The 23320-nt window shown below is 38.9% G+C and overlaps 1 protein-coding gene across 1 annotated transcript in view; it reads right to left on the bottom strand.

Moving 5' to 3' along the window:
* COL1A2 (collagen type I alpha 2 chain) overlaps positions 1-23320 on the bottom strand; it is a 38595-nt gene that overhangs the window by 11631 nt on the left and 3644 nt on the right. The window contains exons 5-33 of the mRNA XM_010212300.2: positions 21637-21720; positions 20191-20244; positions 18042-18086; positions 17885-17938; positions 17495-17548; positions 17077-17130; positions 16729-16782; positions 16376-16429; positions 15213-15257; positions 14911-14964; positions 14762-14806; positions 12325-12378; positions 10521-10619; positions 10389-10433; positions 10196-10294; positions 9633-9686; positions 9419-9526; positions 8603-8656; positions 8405-8503; positions 7465-7518; positions 6994-7092; positions 6198-6251; positions 5404-5457; positions 5234-5287; positions 5063-5116; positions 4228-4272; positions 2105-2203; positions 1377-1484; positions 538-591 (exon numbers count right to left, since the gene is read on the bottom strand). Of these exons, the coding sequence (XP_010210602.1) occupies positions 538-591; positions 1377-1484; positions 2105-2203; positions 4228-4272; positions 5063-5116; positions 5234-5287; positions 5404-5457; positions 6198-6251; positions 6994-7092; positions 7465-7518; positions 8405-8503; positions 8603-8656; positions 9419-9526; positions 9633-9686; positions 10196-10294; positions 10389-10433; positions 10521-10619; positions 12325-12378; positions 14762-14806; positions 14911-14964; positions 15213-15257; positions 16376-16429; positions 16729-16782; positions 17077-17130; positions 17495-17548; positions 17885-17938; positions 18042-18086; positions 20191-20244; positions 21637-21720 (1884 nt within the window). The remainder of the gene's footprint in view (positions 1-537; positions 592-1376; positions 1485-2104; positions 2204-4227; positions 4273-5062; positions 5117-5233; positions 5288-5403; positions 5458-6197; positions 6252-6993; positions 7093-7464; positions 7519-8404; positions 8504-8602; positions 8657-9418; positions 9527-9632; positions 9687-10195; positions 10295-10388; positions 10434-10520; positions 10620-12324; positions 12379-14761; positions 14807-14910; positions 14965-15212; positions 15258-16375; positions 16430-16728; positions 16783-17076; positions 17131-17494; positions 17549-17884; positions 17939-18041; positions 18087-20190; positions 20245-21636; positions 21721-23320) is intronic.

Raw genomic sequence — 23320 nt, 5'->3', positions numbered from 1 at the left:
TGTAAGTCAAGACAGAGACCAGTCACAACTTCTACTAAAACATAAGCAAGAATATTTTCTCCCTCTTTCAGCCTGGAATAGGTCTGTGACTTTGTTCCTACTATTTTAAATTGAAAGAACACCTGATTCTATAAAACAAAATCTGTATTGCTAACTTTTTTCCACAGTATGATTCCATAATGGGCCAAAAATCAATTTATGATAACGTTTTAAGGGGCTTTTGGAGGCTTTTTTCTGGGCCAAATCCATTAAGTTACAGAGGGTAACATCACACTTAACTGCCTATGAAATATAAGTTTCTAAGCCGATTTTGTTTCTCTGCTTGTGTGCATGACATCTGATCACTTATCTCCCGCCCCTCAAATTCAGACCTTCACGGACAGGAAGAACAAAACCACATGAATTTAGATCAAAAGCAGGCAACTATAAGAAGAAATGAAATAAATAGGCAGATAAAGTCCTGAACATCCATCTCCTTTAGTTACTAAGTTCTGAAGAGTAGCAAGGTAAACTCAGATATAACCTAAAGATACTTACACGAGCACCATCTCTTCCAGTTGCACCAGTATCACCTCTCAGACCTGGGGCACCCTGGAATAAAAAGAAAGTGGAAAAAATAAGAAAGAAGCCTTGAAGCATTTGCTGAGCATGCAAGTATTAACAGAGATATTTGCCATGGTGATTTGGTTTGGAAATAGACTTTGATTACTATTTCATTTTTATTGAGTATGCATGGACACGCAAAAAGAATTTGTGAAGAAAGGGATTTGGCATGTTTGAAAAATGTGAACTTCTCTCTTACATGGGAAACCTATTTGTACACTCACAGGCGGCAAAACATTTGAATGGAATACAAGTTAGTGTGTATTCCAAATGGTGAGTATAAATCCCTGTGAAAATCCTTCCTCTTTTGTCCAAGAAATACCTGTATGTAAAAATTCTCTTGGGAATTTGTGTTATATCTTATATTTGAAATAGGAAAGAAATAGTTAAAAACAGCAAAGTCATACAAGTGGTCACATAAGACCCTATTTTGTATGATGATACTATAGAGCTTGCACTGAAAGATGGCTTTAGTATCTCTTCGGTACAAGTGGGCTCATGGTTGAGCAACCATGTGAAGCACTGAATAACTGACACTGATTTTTGCTTAGCAGATGGGATTGCTTTAAGAGGACAGTCTTAGTATCTCAAAAGATTGTGATCTGTTGGACCAAACAAACATTTACTTACTGACTACCAGTGATTCATTATGAAGTACACTTTCATAGTAGATGTTACATTTGGGTAACCTATATTATTTTCAGTTAACCAAATTTAAACATGCCCCAAACATGTGCATGCTATAACAGAGAAGATTAGATCATCTACCTCACCTTTTCACCCTTGCCTCCTGGAATACCAGCAGCACCTCTTTCTCCTGGGATTCCACCAGGGCCAGCAGGACCAGGACCACCAGCAGCACCAACATTACCAGGCTCACCCTAGCAGCAACAGGATATCGTGTAAGACAAACCATTCATAAAGACTGGGGCAAAATTTCCTTATTTTTACTTTGCTTATCACAGTGCTCACTTGTAAACAAATTGAGTAGTATTATTTGGCCTTAAGCTATTGCATATATTGCACTTTTTGAGCTAGTGAAGATGCCAAATGTGAACCCTCTCCCTGATCCTGTGGGTTTCCGAGGTTTTCCTGAGTCCTGTATTTTAAGCCAAAGTCTAATGGAAAGACCACCCCTAATAAAACTGAAAACTAAGCCCCATATTCAAATAGTATCAAAAGAGAGCGCTGGAACAGGCTGCCCAGAGAGGTTGTGGAGTCTCCTTCTCTGGAGATCTTCCAAACCCGCTTGGACGCAGTCCTGTGCCCCGTGCTCTAGGTGACCCTGCGTGTGCAGGGGGGTTGGACTAGATGACCTCTAGAGGTCCCTTCCAACCTTAATGATTCTATGATTCTATGACAACACTCAACACTTGAGGACACAGCCTAGTGGCTATGGTGCACAGGTAGCCACGTGTTACCAGCAACCAGCCACACCAAGGAGGTGTTTCATTTCTCACATCACGAACTCGAGTGAGGCAGCAGCAGCTGGAAAAGGTACCTTGTTACCATCAGGGCCTGGGGGGCCAGAGGGACCACGACTTCCAATGGGACCAGCAGGACCGACGGCACCACTTTCACCAGGAGGACCACGCTCACCCTGCAGGAGGCATCAAGATTTGAGTTTTCCCTCGAATAACTCTGTAGCTCAGAGACTTAAAAGCATTCCTTAGTAGCAGTGATCATTAAATGTGTTTTTAGCTGAACAAAACACTAAGAACATTAAAATAGGACAGATATTAACTAGAGTGATCTGAGAACTAGCTCCAGCTTTTGACAACAATAAAAAAAAAAAAAAAAAAGATGTCTAAGTGAAATGCCCAAGCCTTTCATCACGCTAACAGCTGACAATTTAAAGTACAGCTACTTCGGGAACACAGATTTTTGCTACTGTGCTGTTTCTGATAATAAATGCCCTAGGTGACCTCTATTCTATAACAAATATAAGAATGAATTCTGAAAGAAAGGTCAACTAGAGATGTAAAGGTTACCACAAACTGGGCTCAAATTCCCAATGATTTACCAAAGATAGAAATATCCATTTTACTAAAGAACAGTCTAAAGGTCCTACTGTGATCAAGCCAGACATCAATCTGTTAAGGGGGAGACTTCTAGTAAATTTGGAGAATTGGGGCATTAGAATGAGAAAATGGCTAAATGAGAGACAATTTGTTGTACAGAGAAGTACCTACGATGCACAAGACTATATTCTAGTGTGGTTCTCCCAGGGAACATTTTTTTCATTAAAACCCAGAGCAGCAAAAAAAAAAAAAAGAACAAAAATGTCTATGAAACACACAGATATCACAGATGTGGGAGTTCTTGTCAAAAGGAAGAAGGACTGGCATATTACACCGGAAAAAGTGGATAACTTTGTGGATAACAGTAATAATAGAAACGGGACAATTCCAAAGTATAAGGCCATGTATTTAGGTACCAAAAAATGAGGAATTTGTGCTGTAAATGGGAGATTCAGCTGCTGAAAATGACAGAAGGGGAAAGGTGATAACCACTGAATGAAATAAAGTCTCCCTGGCTTCAAGATGCTCAAGTGAAGCTAAAGCAGGTACAGATAGTGTCTATGACACTGATGAGGAGAACAGAGAGCACACCTTAGAGAACTTGGCTTGGACAGATTAGCAAAACGAATGTTGAAAGAGGACAAGCTTATTGTCTATAACACAGGCATGAGGCAAGTAAATGTAAGGAGGGGAAGGGCTACTTAAACTGAATGACAGGGATGATAAGAATCAACAGCAGCATTTCATGAATACTTTCAGTCTACTGATTGGAAGGTTTACAGCCATCCCGTCAATGAGGAAACAGTACAACCGATTTAGATATTGACCTCAGGTTCTTTGTAGGGGCATTAGGAAAGCAAATATTTAATTGAGCATTTTGTAAACTGAGATTCTGAAACTTGACTACTCATTCCTCTGCCTAAACGGAGCTTTTCTCTTGTTTAGGAAAGCCTTCACACAAAGCACTCTGCAGATGATTTTTCCACAATGCAGAAGTGAAGACAAATGGGGCAATATCTTCCAATGACTATTCCAGGCTTTCCATGACTTTCCAATGACTATTCCAGACACCATTTGATCCAAGGTCAGACACTACCTACATGGGAGGTAGGAGCTGGCTAGCAAGGTATCTTATGACTGAACTAGCCAGGATGAGCAGGTCTAGCCAGAGGAACTAGAGATGAACATTTTTATATGCATCAAGCCTCCGTGTAACACTATAGGATGAGTCTTGTGTCATCCACAGTGGGAACACTGTGAGACTCAAAGACCGTAAGACTCACTGTAAGATTAACTCAAAAAAAATCACCAGCTCAGTATTGAAGTACTGAAATTGATCAGTATTTCATTCTGTAAGCTGTCTTTGTATTGCTTATCTGGAATTTTACTAACACTTACAATTAGTGTATTATATAATTATATACCCCCTATATCTAGAAGGGGCAGAGGAAATTCTTTCACCTTCCTAGTAGTCTGCAATAAATTATGCTCTGTAGCTGAGAGCAGCTGTTTGTTTTGGAAAACTTGGAAATGTACATAGTTAGCATTACTATGAAACACCTCATTAGGATAGTCTGCAGTAAATTACAAATAAGCTACTTACCCTTGGGCCAGCAGGACCAGGAACACCAAATTCACCATGAAGACCCTAAAAGGGAGAAGATATATTAGTATAGTTATTTATAAAGCAAACTTGCTATAATTCTTAGCTTAGATTATGCTTTGTTTCTTATTAGCAAAGAAAAATGCATTGCAAAATTGCAGCAGCATATCAGAAGTCTTCAGACTAAACCGTTTTTTAGATGCACAGAAATATGAAGAATCTCTCTTCTCACCCAAAGAAAGATTTAGTTATTAACTTCCAAGCTCAATGCTCATTTGTCGGGAATTTGCAGAGTAAACTCTTCAACAGGGACATGGAGACATGATTATGAGCTTTAAGGGTGGTTACATTCTGCAGTATGTGAGATTTACAGATTACATCATGCAGTTCCACTGTGCAGAGCCTGTAGCCCAAATTAGCACTCAATTGTATGCCATTGTTAAACCACTGAAATCAACAGAAATGTAAAGTGTAGAACTGGAGAAGCGCAAGCTAGCTTGAATCATGAAGATTCAAAAAAAAAAATTGAAGACAAATACTTTTCATGTATTGTCTTGTCTTTTGGGTGGCATTTTATTCCCTCCCAAAACCTGAAAGGATTGTCTTTGTTCCTTTTTATACCAAAATTTCGGAAAAAAAAGTTTTGCAAATGTCAAAGGAACTTCTTCATCCTTGCCTAACTTTAATAGAAAGGACTAATAAACTCTGCCTATAACACAGCTGACTGTTTGGCAAATGGATTCAACAGGTTCTTGCTTTGCCACATGTGCAAGCATAAACCTAAAGCTTATGCAATGCCTGTCCCTACTCATGGAGTGCTGTATCTGTCACTCACCCTTTCGCCTGGTTTACCAGCTTCACCGGCTGGACCAGAGGGACCTGGCAGACCCTAAGTGTAAAGAAACAAGGATACAAAGTTAAGGGAGAAGCACTTAATACATTGTAAACCACAGATAAGATTGTGCAGAGAATCACTGCACAGCTACTGCAGAGCACAGTTACTTACCTGGAAGCCAGGAGGACCAGCAGGACCTTGTTCACCCTTTCCACCCTGGTTGCCCTGGATAGAAGGACAAAGAAGCAATTAGCTTGGAAGTAGAAATACAGGAAAATGGCTTTTCAAATGGGAAGCCCCATGCATACAAGGGAAACCACAAAGGGGAGGTCATTACTTACAGTGACACCAGGAGGACCTTGAGCACCGTTGTTTCCCTCAGGACCAGGAGCACCCTACACATGTTAAAAGTTGTTATTAAAAGTTTTGATCACCTGTCTAAAGTGCTTTTGCCGTGAAAGCAGAGGCCTCCAGCTACCTATTTTGAACTTATGCCTGTACACTCAGGCAATAGCCTTAGTTTTGATTTTCATCCATTTGATTAGAAAGGTATCACTACCGAAAGGTAGTGAGGATGTTCACAACTTTAAATTTTGGTGATTGTTTCAGTTATTGCACCAAATTCATCCTTAAAATTTCTTTCAGAACTACAGATCCAATACCTGGCAGAGAGACTGCATTTCCCTCCTCCCAGCCCGCCACACCACCACTAGGCTGTCAGACATTTGATCTCCTAAACCAGTTACTAACTGACAGGAAATACGTCAGTTATAACAGTCAGTTATATGACAGCTACCTGATCCCTTAGAGGTTTAGGATGTTTCAACCACCCATAAGAAAGATATGGAATTTTGCAGAATAAGTTAGAACAACTTATAAACTCTTCTCTAAAATTTGCAGGTAGAACGCTATTTTTCCGCTATTAATAGGAAAGTCAACCCAAGGATAACTTTCATATACACTAGTGTTAATCCTTAAACAACAGCCCCTGGTGAGGTGAAGTCAGATGGATGCTAACTGCTATTCTGTTTCTTCATCTATTTATGCTTGAAGACAAGCACGAATCCTGTTACAGTGGCCTTGAATATCTACTTTTTTCTTTCTGTAGGTTGATAGAGAAAACACAGCCACTTACCCGTGGGCCAGCAAGACCAACATTGCCTTTTTCACCAGGTTTGCCAGGCTCACCCTGAAGTTGAAATAAAAAAGATTAAAAAATAATTAAGACTATGTATTAGGATAAAGACTGATACTCTGCTTGTCAGAAGATTTACTGGAATGCTTTTTAACCCTAATAATAAATAAATAAATAAAACCTCCAGCTGACTTGTTGAACAAGTTTGAAAGAAAACCAATACAAACAAACGTAGTTTCTTTTCAAAGCTCCCTTCCTTTTTTTTTTTTTTTTTTTTTGAGATCATGATCCATGATACTCTGCATAGTGGCATATGTAATACACTACACATATGTGTGCATGTGTATGTTTAGCAAACCCCACAAATCCAGGAGATAATCACTGTTGTCTGTTGCATCTCAGGGACATAACAAGAACCCTACTCAAATTGGTAGTCTTTCTTCTATTAAAAGGGAGCTTTGACTTGGGCTCCACAAATAACAACACCCTGGAACTGAACCATAGGCTTAGTGGACACATTTTAAATAACATGTACTGCAGACATGACAATATGGACACATACTATCCATAAACCATAGTTTTTGGATAATATATCCATAATTTAATATCCCTAGACCATAGTTTTTCATTTATTTGGAAAGTAATTCAAGACAGAACCTTTGAATGTAAGTGTATGTTTGCCAATTAACAATGCAGCAGGACACGGAGACTTGTATGACCGTTAGAGTGGGGACCTACATATATGTCTGTCCAGAAATACTTTCACAGTAACCAAAAGTTTCTCTGTTGTACTTACAGTGGGACCTTTTGGCCCAGGGAATCCAATGTTGCCAGGTTCACCTCTGTTACCAGCTGGACCAATTGGTCCAACCCTACCATCTGCTCCAGGGAAGCCCTAGAAGAAGAATCAAGCTATTAAATGACTGTGGCATCTTAATTTTGGGGAAGAGTTTAGTTTTAAGAGAAATGTGCACTGAGAGGAATGTGCATTGAGTAGAGGCCCTTTAACTTTTAAAAACTGGTTACAGATCACATGCACATGAATTCTTCCATTTTTCTCCCTTTTGTAGATATGATAATTTCTTCTTCCTTAATCCAGTACACAGGCCTGGTCTGAGACTCACAAAAATGAATGGAAAGATTCTTACAGTAATATGATGCTAGACAGCTGTGTTAGAGCTCAGCAGTGAGGTTTCTACTTCCTAAATTTTAGTTACAGTTATGTTTACAATGCACTACAAAAAGAGAGTGAAAAACAAGTACTTACAACAGGACCTTCCTTGCCAGCAGGGCCTGGGCTTCCAGGCTGACCTGGGAGACCCTGAAAAAGAAGAGGTTTCTCACCAAACAGCGTACCAAAAAACATTTTTCCTACATATAAACATATACAATATCTATATACATCTGGAAATAGAACTGTGCATTCTGTCAAGTTTACCTCTGAAACACAAACTTTAGTTTGGTGGTATATGCTTCCACTTCAGCTGTAACTGAGTCAGTTTAGGTATGTACCTTTTTCACTAGAATGAGCTCATTTAGATCCTACTTTAGCAGAGAGTGTGCTTAAATGTGTGCCAGTCCCTAGCAGTCCACACGTGTGTTGGAAACTTTCACTTCATGGGGTGGAGTAGGAAGGGAAGAAGGGCGGATGAAAGCGGACAGAAGTAAATGACATGGACATAATCTGGCTGGGATCCTGAACCACTGAGGTGGATGGCTATTTTCAGTGAAAAAAGTTGCAAAATAAAAGCAAAATAATTGGGATCAGTCGTCCTATACCCTTTTATAGGATTTGCTTTGCTTCTGTTAGTATGAGTTATAGAGGACACTCATACTTCATCTGTGCTCTTAATAAGCATTTTCTGTAAATCATCACAAGATGAACCACCTTGCAGAATTTAGTGCAGTATCCAGTTCAAGGGAACCTGCTTCATGATCAAAGCAATCAGATGCTAACCACGTATCAAATAAATTCATTTCAATAAATTTTATGATGCTTCTTTATCATTTCCATGGATGTTTTTTTTACAATGAATTGATAGAAATGTCTTAACTGTGGTTAGTACAGACTGATTTTTTGCAGTTGGAGTTCTGAATAATTTTAATTCTAAAAGTTAAGTCATATAAGTCACTTATTTTGCACAGCTCTGTTAAAAATAAAAACTAAACCAAGCAACAACAACAACAAAAACAGAGTTCAAACTTACTCGTGGACCCATAAGACCAGGTTCACCAGGGCGGCCAGCATCACCATTAGGACCCTTAGCACCAACAGGACCACTAGCACCACGGTTACCAGCAGGTCCCTACCAAAATAAGCAAAATTAGACAGATGCAACAAAAAGCATCGTATCTGTATGTAAAAGGAGATGGTTCAGAAACAGTGACTCAAACAAAAGCCTCACCATGACACCAGCTCTGCCATCAGCTCCAGGGAGACCACGGGATCCAGGCACCCCCTACAAATGAACACAAAATAAATCAAGAAAGAGGAAAGAGAAATCCATTTCTGCAAGGTGGATACATTTACTAAATTTCAGTCTTCCAAGCAGTTCTTCTGCATTGAGGGTTAGTGTAACTCCAAATGCAAGAGCTCAGTGCAAATGTATATTCCAAAGAAAATCACCCTCTCCTCTTTTTGAGTTCTTTATATTCTAATCTTCCAGGATCAAAGCATTTTCAGTGCTCAGTGTAACCTACAGCAGCTAGGATCCCTTACTTGATTCATGCTGTTTCACCTTCACTTCTCTGCAGAGTCTTACTGGCTTCCCTATGGTTCTGCAGACTCTACACATAGTGCAATCCTAAAACCTTATTTGTATCAAAAACAGGTAGAAACAGGTATTTCTCCCATCTCAGTGGATTTCTGCTCCCACAGGAGCCCACGTACCTCCTGAGGGTCACTGAGTCCTTTTCTTGCCCAGTAAAAATGTACCAAGCACCCTTGAAGGCATTGAACTGAACATTTTGCCTCATGTGAACATGTGAAACAGTATTTCTTTTAAGCAATTAAATCCTTCATAAGGCTTGAAGGGCTTAGAATGGCAAATGGTCTTTACTTAACAGCATTATTGTTGATTTAATGACTCGTAATTTCTTAATTTGCGAGTCTAGCTCTATTTTTTCTCTCTTTTTGCTTCTACTCTGGTATATGAGGAAAAAAAAATGAAACAAAACAAAGACAACACCACCACCACCAAACCAAGCAAAAAACAACCTACTCTTAGACCAGCAGGGCCTGGGGGACCAGCAGAGCCAGGTTCACCATTGCTGCCTCTCTTGCCTTCCTCACCACTGGGTCCAGGAGGTCCAGCGGGTCCAGCAGCACCCTGTTAGAGTCAAACAAAGGAAAATAAAATAAATGGTCAGATGCTGTGTAAGAGATGCTATCAGACTTTATTCACTGAAACAGTTCTCCTGTATCACCATACTTACAGGTTCACCTTTGTTACCACTCTCTCCTTTGGCACCTGCAGGGCCTGGTTCACCCTAGGGTCCAACACAAAAAGACAGCTTAGAATTGAGCATCATTCTAAAAATATTTCTTTTATGTAGCTTTTTCATGAAATAAATCCGATCTAACATCACAACTACTTCTTTTTCTATAGCCAGAGAACGTTTTTTGCCTTAACAGTCATGATCTATGTATAGACAATAAGTGTACCAAAGATAGTTAGAAATTTCATTAAGTGAACTATGAAATATCCGGGACTAGTTTCTCTGGTAAGAACACCCTTTGAGGGCCTGATTGTGAGACTGCTGCCAGAAAGCACATGGACAGAGCTTAACAGCCTTTGCACCTAACGGAATTCAAAGCAAACCCCTTCAGTCTCAATGGCTAAAGCAAGCAGTGAGAAATGAGCTAGGAGGTTTACTTATAGTGAAGCAGTGAAAAAGTGCGCATTAAATACAAAAACATAACCAGAGAAAATCCTTTGCTACTGTGCAGCCTTTGTTCAATTGTCAAAAGAAGATATGCGATAGACAACAGCACTTACCACAAGTCCTCTAGCACCACTAGGACCAGCGGGGCCAGGAGGACCAGGAATACCACGGGGACCAGGCAGACCAGGAGCACCAGCAACACCAGGAAGACCCTGTCCAGCAGAGAGAGGAAAAATTGTTGCAAACACATTACCTTTTCTGTAACGTTTTTTTGGAGGAAGGAAGAGCGAGTATGACTGTACTTACAGCTGCACCTTTAGCTCCAGGAAGACCATTAGCACCAGGGTTGCCCTATTAGGACAGCAACAAAAATACTGGTTAATTCAGAGTCTCAGAAGAACTCATTCAACAACAGTTAAGCTTTGATGATTTACTTACTGGTGGGCCAACAGGACCACTAGAACCAGGCAGACCAATCTCTCCTCTTGGACCAGCAGGACCAGTAGGACCAACATTACCAGCAGGTCCAATTTCACCCTGTTTGAGAAAAGAACAGAGCCCTCTATCAGCATACACAGTATTAGCACTGTAGCAATCCAGTATTGGCCTGATATTAAGAAGACAGCCTCATATATACTCCTGTTTGAGAGGGTAGGCAATCAAGAAGCTGAGAGATTTTCTTGGAAGCTGGGAAGCCTAGGCAGGCCCTGCAGAAGTTCATGGGTAACATGGCAACAACTGATGCCGAGTACATCTGAGAAACTGTGTTAGCAACACAGATCACACAGAAGCTTGACCTAGGCTGCAGCCTAGAGGCCTTCAAGACTGGTCTGAGATGCTTCTCAAAAGTTTAACAGGCCTAATTCACCATCATCTTGCACCCTAAACTGTCATTTGCATTAACAGTAAACGATACTTGATCAGAATTTATGGGACAGCAGTGCAGTGGTGCAAATAACAGGAAATAAAAAGATTCCTGGTATAAGTCACTAGTCTATTATAGATGTGTAAATATGAAAACTTCTCTTCAGCAATTTTGTAAGTATCCAAGATTCACTCTGGACATGTAGGTCTCAATTACAAGCTGTAACCACATTGACGTCTCCATTAAAGGAGACTTCATGGTTTCCAGAAATACTGCATGTTGAGAAGAATAACCAGAGTAGGACGTCAAATTTGCCTCATCTTCTCTGTAGCTCATATAAACAGGGATAGCAATCAATACTCCAATTTCTTCTATACGGTGATCAGGATAAGAGTTTTGCCTGCTCAACAGTGTATTTGTGTAAAGGATGAAAAAATGCCATCCTACCCTAATTCTACCCTATCTAAGTGTGTGCGGATGCAATACAGCTCTATGCTTGTTGACAAATGATCAGTGGAATTTTTAAAGGCAGCAGAATCAAATCTCTTGCCCCAAATCCTCTGTTATTCCTTGAGGGGAAAAAAAAAAGTTCAAAATAATGGGTAAAATTGCTAAGATCTGAGTAATAAAGTGAATCATCCATGTTAAGGTCAGCAAGTAGCATTACCCTAACCATAAAATGCAATTTCCCCACTGCAGTTTTAAGAACCCACACTGGAAGGAGCCTGATACTCAACTGTCGCTTCTGTACTCCGTTCTGGAAAGTGATGCAAACTGCTACTTTGCTTACTTGTCATAATCTATGTCACCTCTCAAAGGTGTATATAGCTGGGCCATACAGGAGGCAGAATCAAAAAATAGGTTCTATATCTCACTGAGACTGACTTGCATCTGTCCTCTAAGCCAGTGTCTACATAATTAGTTAGCAACTACAGATCCTTGACCTTAATTTGCTGGTTGTTTTGGCCTCCTGGTCTTTATTCGACATATATTTTGCATGTAGGACTGCATCAGTCACACAAGCCAATAGTCACTTCTGAAACAGAATGAGACTCAGATATCATAGCAGAATTATCTCCTGAGTAATATTATATTTCATTAATATAATAATATTGTATTAAATAGCTTGGGAACATTTGAATGCTGAGGGTGGGAGGATGGAGGAGAAAAATAAACTGTGAAAACTGACGTATTTTAAAGTAGTATTCCCCTAAATTAAGTTTTGCAAGTACTGTATGGGCTTTTCCTCATTCTGGTCTACAACTACCTGATAATGAAAGCACTCCCATTTCAGAGGGGGATATTTTTGCTGCCCATGAACACTAGTTCCTATATTTCTTCTTTAATAGATGTACCAGTAGAAGCAGATACTCATACCTTAGCACCAGGAGCGCCTGGGAAGCCTGGAGGACCAGCAGCACCAATTGGCCCCTACAAAATGAAAGTAGTTATTTCAATGTGCTTTGTGACAACATAAGGACCTTCCTGCTAAAGTAAATAGATAAAATAGTACAAAAAAAAGACAAAATTTCTTAGACATCACATTATCACTTCAGAATTCACAGTATCTCTGGGCCAACAGGTTTGGCTGAGATCAAGGCTGACAAGCTGCAATGCAGCTACAAAAATGTGAATTAAGCAATGTGGGTCAAATCTTGCCCTGAGGCCAAACACCTGAGAGAGCATAAAAAGAGGAGGGGCAGATACAGGCATCCCCAGAGCAAGCTGTGCTGCCGTACCCTCCCACACTGACTGAAGGGGAGCACTGCATCCTGCTACTGTCCATAGAAGGTGGCCGTTCCCAGCGCACTGCCGTGAGGGAACTGTGCATGGACTGCTGCTCTGTCCAGCAGCAAGAGCCCTGTGGGGTTGGCAGCGTCCGTCCTTCTCTGCACACGGGACCTGGACGGGATTCCCAAGATCTCCACAGCACCTGAGAAACCGGTGCCTGACAATCTATACTGCAGTCAGGAAGAATGTTTCCAGTGACTTCTCCGGAGACTTTGTCACCCTTAACAGTAGCTGAGAGAAGAGTTGATTCTAAGGGATGAGCGGATTAGAAATCTTGATTCACACCCAGAGGTTGTGTTTTGAGGTAGTAAATCTGTGCAGTCCCAATGCCCAATCTATACCTCTTTTTTTTTAATGGCAAAGGCAATGGCACATCAGCTTGAAGACGGTCTTAACTGATTCTACTCTCTTCTTATCACCGTGAGATTTATAAATACTATGGGACAAGCATCCTATAATACAACACCCAGAGATCACAGGAGAAATACACCAATTGATCCACAGCCTTGGTTATTTTGAATATAAAAAACAAAAAAGAGTTTATCTTTTCCTAAATGTTCCTAAATTATTAAAGAAATATCCAACTTATTCATAGCTACTTGAGATCAACATCTCATTTCTAGAGAGACAACATCTTTTAATTATGAATATTTATTATAAAACTTAGCTTCAGTTGCCCCAGAAAAACAAGGAATCCAAGGGGTCTATCTGTATAGCAAGGAGGACCTGGATTCTGCCATTCTATAAACTACTATGGTTGTTATATATTAGATCCCTAGAATTCTCACTGATGTTACCTAAGTAATGCGAAAGAGGCTAAATGCACTCAAATATATACGAAAATAGCTACTTGCTGAATTTCCATTATGTTGATTCTTCTGGGGTTTTAAATTCACGGTGTCAAGGAAATACAGGAGTATACATTCACCCCAATCAGACACTGGGACTCAGTGCAGAATAACATATAGAATAATATCTCAGTGATCAGCAACTTCAGAGTATGTTTTCCTAGAGCAACTCAATCTTCAAGATACCTAAAAAGGTTTCGTTCATTTAAACCAGATCTTGGCAGTAAGCTCTCTATTTGCCTGCAATTAAAAGGCCAAATTGTATATATTTTTAAAATATCCTGTATGAAAAAAAATGACTACATATACTAGCAATCTCCCCTGGTAAAGCATGGCAGATGTTTTTAATGACTGGGAGTTTTTAAATGACTTCAGCAAACGAGACAAAACCAAGTGCTGCTCCATAGGTCCTTCTATTCAGAATTTTAGGGCAGGGAGGGAAAGCTGTTCTGGGCTATTACTAGAAGTTCTTATAGCTTTAAAACTATACCCCTATACATGCATTTATTTCAGGAGGATAAATGAAGTTTACTGAAGCCAGTGTTAAGCTATGGCACATCTAGCTCCCTTTAAAGGTGTAATTCTGCACTGGATCAGCATTTATTAGAATGGTCACTATTGTAACAGTCAGATGGGAACTTGTTGCTAGCCTTTCACACTTAGCTCACGTAACTCAGGTATCACTGCCAAATGGAAAAGGTTACTCCTGTTAGTCAGACAGGACAACGCTGCAGGTGATCAGAGTTGTGTCCTGGAGTACCCATACAGTTTGAGGCTGTGTATAATTTTAGTCCTTTGCATGTACCTGTTAAAAAAGGTACATGGTATCTTTAGTTTTGGGAGGAGAACTGACCTGCTAGATTGCTGTATATGTTCATCACCTGCTGATCACCAAGTTTTTCCCTTTGAATTCACCAGTATAAATAACAGAACACTTGGTTCCTTGACACAGATTAAAACTGTGTTTAATTGAAATTCTGAGGCTCTTAAGAAACAGTGTGCAAGAGGGTTTATGTTTTATTAATTCTTTTTGTGATAGTCTGGTATACAGCTAAGAACAGTGTTAAAGAAGTCCAGAAAGGCAACTTCCCTGAGCCCTCAGGATCCCTCTGTCAGCCAAGCCAAACACAAAACCTACAGGAACTGGACTGCCAAAGATCAAGAATGGAACTTACAGCAGGTCCAGTGGGGCCGGCACTGCCATCGCTTCCACGAGCACCCTGTGAAGAGAGGACATGAGAACTAGAATCTGGCAGAAGATGTGAAGATCAGAGAAAGGCACAGTAGGCAGCTGCTCATTGCAGGCAGACAGGTAGCCACTTACAGCAGGTCCGGGGGCACCTATTCTTCCTCTCTCACCAGGGAGACCGCGAGCACCCTGCAAAAAACATTGAATTAGCTCGTTTAGACCTATTCACTGAATAAAGATACATATTTTTTTTTCTTCTGCTAAGTCTCCATATGAAGTGGATTGCAGCCAGACAATGCTGTTCCAGATATTCCCTTTCCGTTACATTAAAGCATCTTGTGGACGGAATGTCATTGATGACAGTAATTGGCCTAGATGCTGGCTAGACTGTATCTATCACATCATTTTGCACATTATGAACAGTAGTAAATACTTACAGGTTGTCCTGGGGTACCATTTTCACCAGGGGCACCAGGTTCTCCCTACAAAAAAATGGAAGTTCAAAGGCTTAAATTACTCAAAGATATTTCGGACAGCGCTTGAGCATCAAGAGACAGTTGGATCAACAGTTGGATCCTGCTCTCAGTGTCCTCTGTGGCATGAGCAACACAGTGTGCGATAAGGGCACATCAACTCCTGGGGGTGCAGAGGCTGTAACTGTCCCTGAATCCATTGGAACACTGCAGCAGCTGTTTGCAATACTCGTGGAAGGGGAGGCTCAGAGTAAGTAGCTTCACTTACCCTTCTCAGCTTTCTTTAACCCCCTTTTTTTTTTATTCTCTGATATTTACTGTGTAGCAGACACTTAAGAGAGACAGTCTGGAGAGCAAACTACCAGTTCAGATTAACTGACAGCTTTTCTAGCTAGAGCAGATGTAGAATTTATCATCTGCCTTACATTAGCTGACAAACTTCCCATGCAATCCTGTCAAATGGCTGGAAATAAGGATCTGCCTCAGCTTTATATCTTCAGACCAATAATACTGAGATACGACTGAGAGCCTTTACAACATGACTTCTCTCCCTTTGCATGGAATAAGAGAAGGAATTAAGAGATGGAGAGTTTGCGAAAATGTTTCTAGACTATGTTGAAAAAAAATAGAATTGTCTTAAGTAAGTGCTAAGCTGAGGAAGGTTAAAAGGAAAAGAATGTCAATAGATGATTTTGATCTATTTGGTTTTCAAAGTTTTACCAGAAAGCCTTAAAGTACAGTACGTGCCTCACACAGCAAAAAATTACAGAAAGAGATGAGATATTCATTTTAGTGCGCTTAAAAATACCTAAAACCAAAATACATTTCATAGTACAGCAAGGACAGGAAAATCAGCCTTACTTTAAGTGCTGCTATAAAGCTAATGATTATTAGGAGTCCAGGTCTGCAGCTTCACTCTCTAGAAGTACTAATTTCTCAAGAAGGAACCCAGCACGGTTCTTCATGTTAAGATATATTATTTATCTTACATGGATGCTCTAGCTTTTACACTATTTCAGCTGAGCAACATTGAATGATTACATGGAAGAATAACTGGAGGGGACTTCATATATATCTTGCTAGAAAGAATGGTAAATGCATTCCGTATTTTAAGAATTCATCTTTACCTTGGTGCCAGGAGTACCAGGTTGTCCCTTTTGACCATCCAGACCATTGTGTCCCTAAATTGGATAGAAAAACAATTATGTTTTTATTTGCATCAGCTGCTACATGACAAACTCTTGTCATGCAAGGTAAATCCTTTCTTGCCATACAAAACTTTTTTTAATGATGATAACCACATTTTAAAAAAAAATAATTCTCTTACATCAGAAGACATTAAAAACCTCAGAGAGATTCATGTGCGTAGAATACATACTTCCATCTATGATGGAACTTACAGAACTTTTCAGCATGCTGAAGTGTCATCAGTCTTAACCATAAAGGTAAAATACACACACACACATACGGACACACTCACCCTAATTCCCTTAAAGCCAGGCAGACCAGGAGTTCCAGGGAAACCACGAGCGCCCTGTAAAATACAAAGAACATGAATGATTGTCTCTCATGTTATATTCCTCAAGCAAGTAAAAATGTAAACCTTCCAATTAATAATTAATTGGATAATAATCCTAGCTAATAATGGAAAAGTGAGAATAGCTTTACTGGGGAAAAAAGATCCATGGGTACATAATATTCCTGAAGGACTAAAATGGATGATTATCCATATAGGGAATATTATTACATGTGGTGCAATTCATAAATTTTCTTATGTGTCATTGATATGAAAACTGTTTTGTATTATATACATTAAGTCTTTACTTACCTGAGGGCCAGCAACACCCCTTTCACCAGGTCTTCCAGGTTTGCCAGGGTGACCCTAAAAATACAATACAGAGATACTAAAGGCAAAGCTCCTTCTATAACAGAAAAAAAAGACAGTAACAGAGTTTCTTATTTTCAATAAATAGAGAGGGCTTGTATGCTTTTAAGTTTCCTTTTTCTTATATTCAGAATGCTAACTAATGTTTTGGAGAGATTTTAAAGTTATCCCTTCTTAGGTACCTATTTCCAACAGCCTGTATCTCTTGTAGTATAAAACAATTATTTCAGGGTTTAATTCTTCTATCAAATGTTAATGGAAGATGTTAAAAAACATGGCCACTAGAATCCCTAGCTTAATAATAACCCAAGTTAGAAAATTGTACCACAGTGCTAATGGAGATGAAATAACAACCACTTACGTCTTCACCAGCCTTCCCAGGAGGACCAGGGGGACCACGAGGACCTTGAGGACCCTATTAAAAATAGATTGAAGATTACTTCAAGCATCCTTCTTTAAATAAGGCCCTTACTGGTTTCTGATTTGAGTTTGAGTATGACAGAAGCCTGAACTGAATCAAGGTTCTTCCATCCCAATTGATTTGCAATTCATGAATTTCCAATCCATGGGAGTCTGAATTGGAGAGTTCAGTTCTGTTTCTGCAATAGGATCAAGCAGGCATATCCAATTCCAATGTGCATGGATAAGCATATGGATAGGAGTAACAGGCCTAGGTATTATGGGCCCACCTCTGCCTCCTAATGCTAACAGTGCGGGGGGGCGGGTGGGGAGGTAAGAAACATGTACTTACTGTTTGACCAGGTTCACCAGGCTCACCAGGAACACCTTGGAAACCAGGAGGACCCTAAAAGAGGAGCGAGATTTTATTAGTGTTTGAAAACAATCCATTGGGATTTTAGAGGTATGTCTAATCTCTCCCCATAAATCATCAATGTTACTGTACTTACAGGGGGTCCAGATGCTCCAGGTGGGCCTCTAGGTCCCATTAAACCCTAGAGGAAATAAATGAAAAATATTTTTAAAAAATCACCACTATTTAAACTCATTTATAATACAAATTCCCAGTAATCCTAAAAGCATGGTAAGGATTACAGTTTTCAATGTGCAATGTCTAAATCAAGCAAATTAAGAGGAAGTTAAGAGATCTTCATAAATTTGCACAGGGAGCCCAAATACAAGCAGGTCTTTTGAAGCCAATAAACTGCAACAAAATTCAAGATCATTAAGGATGTACATTATGGCTGAGAACCTTGTAATTAGCTTATTTTTATTTTCTACACTGTTAATGGTTACTTTTGTGAACCATTTTATTCCTCTAAATACTTCTGGCTTTCCTATGCAGGGACTTCCAGCTTCCAGAGTTGGAGGAGGGGCTGAGTGGGAAGGGCAGAACTATAATTTTCAAGAACAGATTTCTGAGGAAGAATGATGATTAAAACAGCAGGCAGGTATAAGGGAAAATAAATTTGTATGAATGGCAGTATGACCTTGAACTGGTTCATGCATTGTTTTGGGAAGAAAACAAACAACTCTGGGCAAGTATTGTATGCGCATGCATCTCTTTCAAAGGATAACCTATGCTATTTACATATTTTAGCATTCAGTTTTTGATTTCATCCCTGAAAATGTCACTAACATACTTTTCTTGACTAAACTTAGAAACCTACATACCTCCTAAAAATGTATCAAAAATCGTTCTTAAAAGGAATTTTTTACAGGGAAAAGGGAGTTTTTATAGAGAAAAAGTTTACATATATATATATATATAATTTTTATAGCACTTCATTAACAGTTGTCTTAAATTTTAATAAGCAGGGAAACAACTTTATACTGAAATTTAATTTACGCTTTTATTGTCCAAATGGATATTTTAGGGGATTGTTTGCACAGAAACCATTAAGTTTTTAATTTTTGAATTAATACTTTCATATTAAATAAAGACATTTACTTATGGCATCTAAAACAATCTTACTCTTATAAGAATATGGAGCAATCTTTGTAAAAGGCTGTTTCTGGACAGTCTGAATCATACCATTTTCCCTGCCTTTCTGTCTTCCCAATCTCTCCCACCTTTGTGGAACCTAATTTCTCATGGTAGGTAGAATCTACTGGTATTGCTCTTAGGTGAACCATAATTGATTCAAAAACTGGACGTTTTAAATTGTGAGAACCCTAAATAAATTCCCATTTTCTCATATCTTCTCAGCGCAGACATGGAGGACTGAATTTGTTTAAACAGACTAGATACTAATCATAGGAAAATAGGAATTAACATTTCTGTTAAGTAGAGATGCCAACATATTTTCAATTATTCATTTAACTTTACACTATTTGCAAAAACAGAAACAAGTACTTGACCCAGAATAATCCTGTCCAGCCTTCATCCTGCTGCTCACCTATTAAAATATATTCTGCTATCTGCATAAACTGGCCAGGTCTGTTAGTACCAGTCAGGTTTAAAAATCCATGTGGAGAGGCCATGTTCTCCTCAAGTACCACTTGAGTAGTACACGGAAAGCAGGAATCAGCATAGCCTTGTAGCAAGCACTGATGTTCAAATTGCTCAGAACCAAATGCGGTGGCCAATGTTCTAAGAAATTTGTTTAATGCAGGAATGTCAACAGGGCTGTGAGGACATCGGAGGAAAAACGGTCACCAGCTGGAGGTGAGGTACAGGGGTTTTTTTAGACCTATGTTATTTTCAGAGCATCTCCACAGTCAACCTCATTATTAAAACACTATTTTCTTTTGTCTCAGTATTAATAAAGCAATACTAGATCAAACTAGATGAATTATCTGGCATCAGATTATAAGAATCACTGATTCACAAAAGGGATCAGCAGAGAATCACAACACAAGAAGTAGAAGAAATAGTAGAACTACATTCATGTTGAATATATAATCCATAGACTATACTGAAACACTTTATATTGTCCTATATCCAAGATCAGCTTAGTCTGACTAAATAATAAATATCAAAATGCTAAATTTAAACTATGCTCTGAGATATTCCAGCCAAAACAATGATTATGAATCAGCAGAAAATATGAACACAATTATCTATCCAAGTTATCGTGTGATAAATCACATGCTTACCATAGGTCCTGGCACATCAGCTGCTTTAGATGGATCATATTGAGCAGCGAAGTTCTGTAGGCAATAAAAAGCTTGAAATTAAAGCACTGAAAATTTTACTTTAAAACACCGTATTATTAGTTATCATTCTATATACACCTGTCAACTAACTTCCTATGTTTGCTATCTCGTATGTTAAAACAATGTACTTAAAATTCAGTAAACATGGCCCTATTATAAATTATTTTCTGTTCACTTGTTCTCTAAAATACTTGATTTTATAGGAAGGCCCTTTCACACATTGACCTCAGATATGTAGTAGTGACAGAAATGCACTGCAGTAGTGTCAACTGAAAAGTAAAAACAGACTGAATGACCATTTGAAATTGAAAACGTTCTTGAAACACTAACATTACTGTGCACAATTTCTAACAAGAGAAGTTACACCTATTTTTTTATTGCATTGCTTAAGTAAAATTCATATCTCATTCCTGACAGACTATCGGATGAGGTGAGCCTTTCAGCTTTAAAAATATGTGAGCACCCTACAGCCTTAGAAACATTACACTGGAATCTTGATTCTCATCAACAGTAGTCTTGTAGATATTTTTGCAGGGCATAATTTCCCTATTCAGTTAAAAAACAGAAGAAAACAAACAAAAAAACCCAAATAACTCTGTGCAAAAAAAGTAAGTAGAAGACAATCCTTTCTTGCTTTTTTTTTTTTTTTTTTTTTTTTTTACTTTTCAAATTTAAATAGAGACTAAAGAAAGCAGTCTCAGGTTTGATAATAGAAAAATAAACAATATCCACACTGAAGGCAAAAGAATATTCTTCCATGCAGGAGGATTTACTTCACTCGCACAGTAAGATACTGTCTATATGCCTTCATGCTCCCGTGTAAGTTAATGTCAAGCACCTAAATAGTTAAAGCCAGCATTCTTCAGAGAATAGTGACAGACACTTTATTTCTGCAAAAAGTATGTGAGATGTGAGACTTATGTTTTGAAGCATGATACAGCTAGAAATAAAAAAAATCAAAAGGAAGTGGAGTACTGGTTTTTAAATAAAGTATTTTAGTTAACTGTAGATTTTTTTTCTTCAGCTGGTTTCAATACAGTCACTGCTTCTTGAACCCAACAGCAAAGTGTTATTTTTTTTTCCATCTGCTAAAGAGCAGTTGTCTCATTTAGCCAATTCCTGATCAACATACATTATGGCTACACAGATCTAAAGCTAATTAATGGGGTTGATTTGATCCCGTGCACAAGTCCCTAATGAATATAGAATCAAACTTTCTATGGAATAATGTATATCCTCAGGAGACTTTCATTGGAACGGATGCACAAATTTCATGGTTAACACCAGAAAATGTTCCCACTACTATCCGGTGGACATTCATTTATCCTTTGGATCCCACAAAGCACAGATGATTAGTTGCAGCAATAGAAAGGTTGGATGCCTTACTCCACCAAGACCTGGAGGACCAGGGGGGCCTGGAGGACCTGGTAGACCATCTTCACCATCTCTGCCTGGTGGACCTGGCGGACCCTAGAACCAAAAAGACAATTATAAACTGAATATTACAAGTGGGTAAATAATCTCTGACATGATGAATTCCTTAACAACCAGGCATCTACAGTACACATTGCATCATTGCTATATATGTTGTTTTACTTACTCTAACTTTGGAAGATAAGAACAGCCTGAATTTATGTTGATCTGCCACTCATCATATCAGATATTTATTACAGTTTCATATTTGAAAAGATTGATGTGGGGATATATGGGAGCTGCACTATCAAAACATAGCCTCCAAAAGGGGGAAGTTATTGTAAGCAACCAATTCTGTACACACGATTTCCACACAGTCTGACAGTGTGATCCAGAAGATCTCCCTGTGGCACTGAGACTTTAGGCAGAACTTAGCCCTGATGGTATGAACTAGCACAACTCTGTCAGAGAAAATCAAAAGCCAGTTTTCATCAGTCTGTATAATGGTATAATTGCAAAATTGGTGACACGAACGTAGCACTGTCCCACAGACTTTTGATATCGTCACTCTGCTACCATTGTCATAACTACTTTTACTCAAAATAGCATGTGTTAAGTCCATCAACATTTGCCTTTATCCTATTAAGCCTCAATACACAAAGCCGGTAAAGTTTTCCTGTCAAGGTAATTGAGGAGCAGTATTTCATTTGGCTTGTTTCATTTTGGGCCCAATTCAGTGCTAGATGAAATCCAAAATAAATACATTCCTCATGGAGCAGAATTAGGCTCGCTATATTCCAGCCATAAAATACGGACTCATTTCATTGAGCAGATTTGGATAGTGGCAGCATAAAACAAATGTAGATTCCACCATGTAGACGTACTCTTCCTAATAATTCTGATTATGTTAGTACTCATTATATGATCTAAAAAATCTCCCAGTGCTAACTAACACTACTATGGCATTTTCATTTCAAGAGAAGATATGAAAAGGGACACATCAAAACTCCACTCTGTTCAGGTAATTGTAAGAATTTCAAAATAGCACCTTACAACAACCAGCACTGCTAGGGAAGCGAAATCAGAAAAGCAGATGTCAACAATATAAATGTAAATATTACAATTAAGTTATTCGATTGTTGTCATTTACTATTACTTTTACAATAGCCTTTAACAAAGCAATATCCTCTTTGACTGACAGCATGTAGAGGACAAACATCTAACTGTCAAGAAGAGAGGTTTTTCAAGCCACCATTAGAGGCAGAAGTAATGAATGACCCTCAACACTGGGTTTGTCTTTGAGTTTCATGAACACAAATTATCACTATGTGTTGCATCTACATGAGACAACTTTCCCTTCTGCATTCTCATGCACTATTTCTGCTGTGTGCAATTTGGGGGGAAAAAAAAAAAAAAGTTATTCAAAAAATTACATGGAGCACCACACTGCTTTCTGAATTCAGTCATGCCTGATCATCCCCTATGTCCATAATTAGGTTGCAGGGGTATTGACGGGGCACATAGGTAAGTTACTTTTTTAAATAAAATTGTCCATGCAAGTTGCTACAGATAAATTCATTTTATCTCACATTAATGTCTAAACTTAGTCTTTTTCCTACTGGTCTTCCAACAACTGTTGCTCTAAGATCACAAGTAA

This window comes from Tinamus guttatus, unplaced genomic scaffold, assembly GCF_059628265.1.
Source record: "Tinamus guttatus ecotype Peru unplaced genomic scaffold, ASM5962826v1 Tinamus_guttatus_pri_ptg000503l, whole genome shotgun sequence".
Taxonomy (NCBI): Eukaryota; Metazoa; Chordata; class Aves; order Tinamiformes; family Tinamidae; genus Tinamus; species Tinamus guttatus.
The sequence above is the reverse complement of the archived record's forward strand: the minus strand, read 5'-3'. Positions and strand labels throughout refer to the sequence as shown.